This window comes from Octodon degus, unplaced genomic scaffold (genome assembly GCF_000260255.1).
Source record: "Octodon degus isolate 3935 unplaced genomic scaffold, OctDeg1.0 scaffold00225, whole genome shotgun sequence".
Lineage (NCBI taxonomy): Eukaryota > Metazoa > Chordata > Mammalia > Rodentia > Octodontidae > Octodon > Octodon degus.
Window position 1 is genome coordinate 123,519 of NW_004524801.1, and position 4,022 is coordinate 127,540.

Here is a 4,022-nt window from a genome sequence, read left to right on the forward strand (position 1 = left end):
TGTGAGTCAAGGAAGCTTGTCCTTGGCTTCTTTCTCTAGCTCTTTTCAATCCTTCCTGCTTCACTGGCCGCGAGGGGCTGAGCACCTTTTCTCCATCCTTCTTTTTACTATGTATCTGCCTTGGAGTCAACTGACTGCATTGAGCCCTCTAAATTTGTGAAATAAGATAAACACTTTCTCCTTTCAGTTGTTTTTCTCAGATATCAGAACACAGCAGACAAAAGCTAACCAATATACAGGAAAAAAAGAGGAATAATTTTGAGTGCTAGAGAAAACACAGGATCTCGAGGATAAACATCATTTATGTTACAACCCTGACAACCACAGATAGGTTAAGCACTGACAATTTCCTCTCCATTCCTTTCAAATCCAAGTATGGTGTCCTGAAGTATAGCCAGATCAAAGCAACAGCACTGGTCAGGAAGATGAATCCTGTCCAAGGTTGTCTAAGCCACCAATCCAAAGACGGTGCAGTACTAGTCCAAAGGGAGTGTTCATCTTGGGTCTTGCCCTCTTGAACTTACCATTTTATCTGTCACTTGTCTGTTCATGTTTATTCAACTGTCTCCAGCCCTCAGACCTGGCCCTTAAGTGCCTTGTCATGACCCTGTTTCCCCTTCCATCCTCTTCTCTAAGAATCTTCGGGGCATTTCTGCCCATATCCTCACTCCCTCACACCCTCTGCACATGCTACCCATAGCACCTTCCCTTTTGGCACCACAGGCTTTGTGAACCTTTCCAGCTACCAGCTGGAAAGCTACAAAGTTAAAGAGACCTTGTTGATGCGACCATGTTGCTCACCCCATTCACTTAAGAGTGGACCAATACACCAACCTCTCAGACCACCCTGAGCAGGAAGACAGAACATTAGGCTCTGAAAGTTTATGTGCAGCCTGGAAAACACCTGTGGCCTCAGTTAAGTTGCCGAGAGTACAGCTGTGAATCAGAGCCCAGAAGCACACTGCACAGCTGTCCTACTTAGCCAGCCTCGTTCCTAACACTAACAGCTTCTGAAAGCATGTGACCCAAGATGCCAAAGGGCAACAATCACCTTCTCAGGGACCAAGTGCAGGAAAAGAAAGTGCCTGTGCCACACTCAGGCCACATGGCTAGATACTACCACCTGAGTGGTAGCTATTCACCAAGGCACCTGGTTTAACGCGAGAGGCGAACACAATCTCAGTATCAGAGGACAGGAAAGATAAGGAAGCACCTGGATCCCAGTCAAGGTCTCAGCTGCAAGACAAGGTAGAGCCAAGTCAGTTCCCTTATCCTCAAAAAAAGGCAAAACAATCTTCCTTTGAGAGGATGGAAGGACTAAATAAGGCTAGCAGAGAATGTGTGTAGTGTGACATATGGCATGTAGTAACAGAAAGCATATCCACCTGGTAATTTGTGCTCTTGTGTAAGCCCTGGCCAAGAGCCTGTAGAAACAGCTAACTCCTAATAAAATAAGTGAAGTATCTGCCCAGATTATTTCTACTGTATCCCTTATTTCCAGTCTGACGCTCTTTTTTTACTGACTTTCTTTATTCAACTACTGCTCCACAAATAGTTTTCCTAGCCTTCTGCCTCTAGAGGATCTTATGGCTTAGATGTTGCCTGGGCTCTTAAGAATTAGCACAGTGACAAAACTGATCATCTCATGAAGAAAAGGTAGCTTTGGAAAAGCAAGAAGCCATGGACCAGAGGCTGCTACCTAGCTCTACTGGCATTTCTTGCCTACCTGTTTTATCTCACACCTTCCTGCTTTAAGATGATCTGACCATACAGATCATAACAAGGAATTCTTACTACCTGGAAGTTCCCCCAACATTTTGTCCACAGAGACCTGACATCTGCAGTGGTGGCAGGCCTCTGAAGGATACTCTGGTTGAGGAAGGTGGAAATACTGCTCAAGTCTCCCAGTTTACCAGCCCAGCGGTTAAGATCTGAGTGCTCCTAAAAAGCCCTCACCCTCACCCATCAATTAAGTCATCCTGATAGGAAGTAATGCCAGACACCAAAGGCCCTAGAACATACATACCTTTCCAAAAAAGGGCAGCACCTACCACAATGACCAATAACATAGCGAAGAAAAGTTACTCACTTTGCAAATCGACCCATAGTCCAGGAACAGATTCATCTTCACCTCTTCTCCCTGCCCCTGAACTTCAGTGCCCCCACACTGTGAGACACCCCAGGACTAATGCTGTGAGGTCTCAAGCAATGTTCTATGCTGAAGCAAGCAAAGACAACACAACTGGTAGAGTTTATAAAATTATGTTTATTTCTCTGATCAAAAGTTGTCCCTATAATACAGGAGTCTTCATTTTTCCTTTTGGCATGGCTATACACAGTCTGAATGATTAGCTTACATCCAAGGCTGCTTTACATATGTTCTTCAGAATGATGTTACTGTTTACACTGACAAAGAAATTACACTAATGAGAACAAAATAAAGAATCATGCGCAGTACCACAAATAGGAGTTCTCAGCCAGCAGTTCTTCTACTTCTTACCAAAATAACAGCAAAAGCAAAGCCACTAGAAAACTCTGAGAAAGGCCTCATTTGTATCTAGTCATCCAAGCTCCTTTGGTGTAAGAGGAGTCAACCAAAGGCTAACACACCTGTGGTCCTTCCTACTTCCTTTTCTTTGGGGCATATAATTTTTCTTCAAGTGGTACTGGAATAATGCCTTCACACTCCTTTACTTCTTGGGTTAGAGGGTGTTTCACAATATTTGGTCTAATCACATCAATGTCCCGAGACAAGTGCTCCATTATGCTCTGCACTGTTGTAGTTGGTGCATAAAAATCCACCAAGAAATATCTGCAAAAAAATGAAAATAAAAATGTGAGAATCTGCACATCCTAAAAATACAATAGTACTATTCTGGTCAAAAGTTTCACTTCACGCTTGGCAGATACACATCAACTACTCACAAACATACCCTTGTCAAAAACTTTCAGCTGACCAGCTGAAGAGTGTAGCAATATACCCAACCTTCTTTCTGATGTAAAAACATGAAGTCAAGCAAATTTTATGGCAGTAGAAAGGCACTGGCACTTACAGTGTAAAATACTAGAAGATCTGCTAAGATTATGGGTAAAAGGACAAAATTTTCAGCTCATCAAAGCTGAATTTTTCTGAACTATCAATTGAACATTTTTTAAAAAGTATGTTATGGAGCCTTCTAACTTTCCAAAAGATTTTATATGTGACTTAGTATACTCAAGAGGACCATCAGAGGGCCGGGGAGATGGCTTAGTAGCATAAGCACTTCCCTGGCAAGTGCAAGGGCCTGAGTTCAACCCCTGGTTCTGCAAAAAAAATAAAATAAATAAATAAATAAATAAGGACCATCAGCTATCTTTCACAAATAAAGAAAAGGATTATGAAAGTGATGAAACTTGTGAGACTATTTTGCATGTTTAAGAATTGATAAAGAATACAACGGAAATAATTTGACTACAATTTTGAAAAAGAATGCTCTTTTATTTACTCATACCACATTGCTCCTGACAAGCATCCCAGAAAGCCCACAGGTCTTCAAAGATCCACAGCTTTACCAGCAGTCTGCTGAATGATGCTACAAGGAAACATGTACCCTTCCTTTCCGCACATTCATCCTCCCTGGTCTTAGTTTGAGCCTCCTTGGTATTATCTGATTTGGACCACAATGTGATTAGGAACTGTCAGCACAGTATTCTAGAATTCTTCAATGTTCTAAGCTGCTAATTTTTCAACATCTCTTCATTCCAATCATACCCTCTTGAAATTCCCAAGCATATTCACTTCTGAGGTTCTGGCCCTCACTGCTTCTTTGGCTAGCACTGTTCTTAGCCCAAGTTCTGCTCAGTTCATTCCTCACTTTCTAAAATCTCCATCCAAATGTCACCTTCTCAGAGGTGTCCTACAGATAGGTCTCGTAAAGGAACATCTTTCCTGCTTTACCCACCAAGCCTCACTATTCTATTATTCAGTATCTTATTCCTCTCTCTCTATATATATATATATCTATAGATATATATATATCTAT

At 41.9% G+C, this 4,022-nt stretch overlaps 1 protein-coding gene across 1 annotated transcript in view; it reads right to left on the bottom strand.

Annotated features, from left to right (window-relative positions):
- Positions 1 to 2,278: 2,278 nt before the first annotated feature.
- Positions 2,279 to 4,022, bottom strand: part of Mrps6 (mitochondrial ribosomal protein S6) — a 71,230-nt gene continuing 69,486 nt past the window's right edge. Inside the window, exon 3 of the mRNA XM_023705547.1 lies at positions 2,279 to 2,812. Within this exon, the coding sequence (XP_023561315.1) occupies positions 2,623 to 2,812 (190 nt within the window). The 3' untranslated portion in view covers positions 2,279 to 2,622. The remainder of the gene's footprint in view (positions 2,813 to 4,022) is intronic.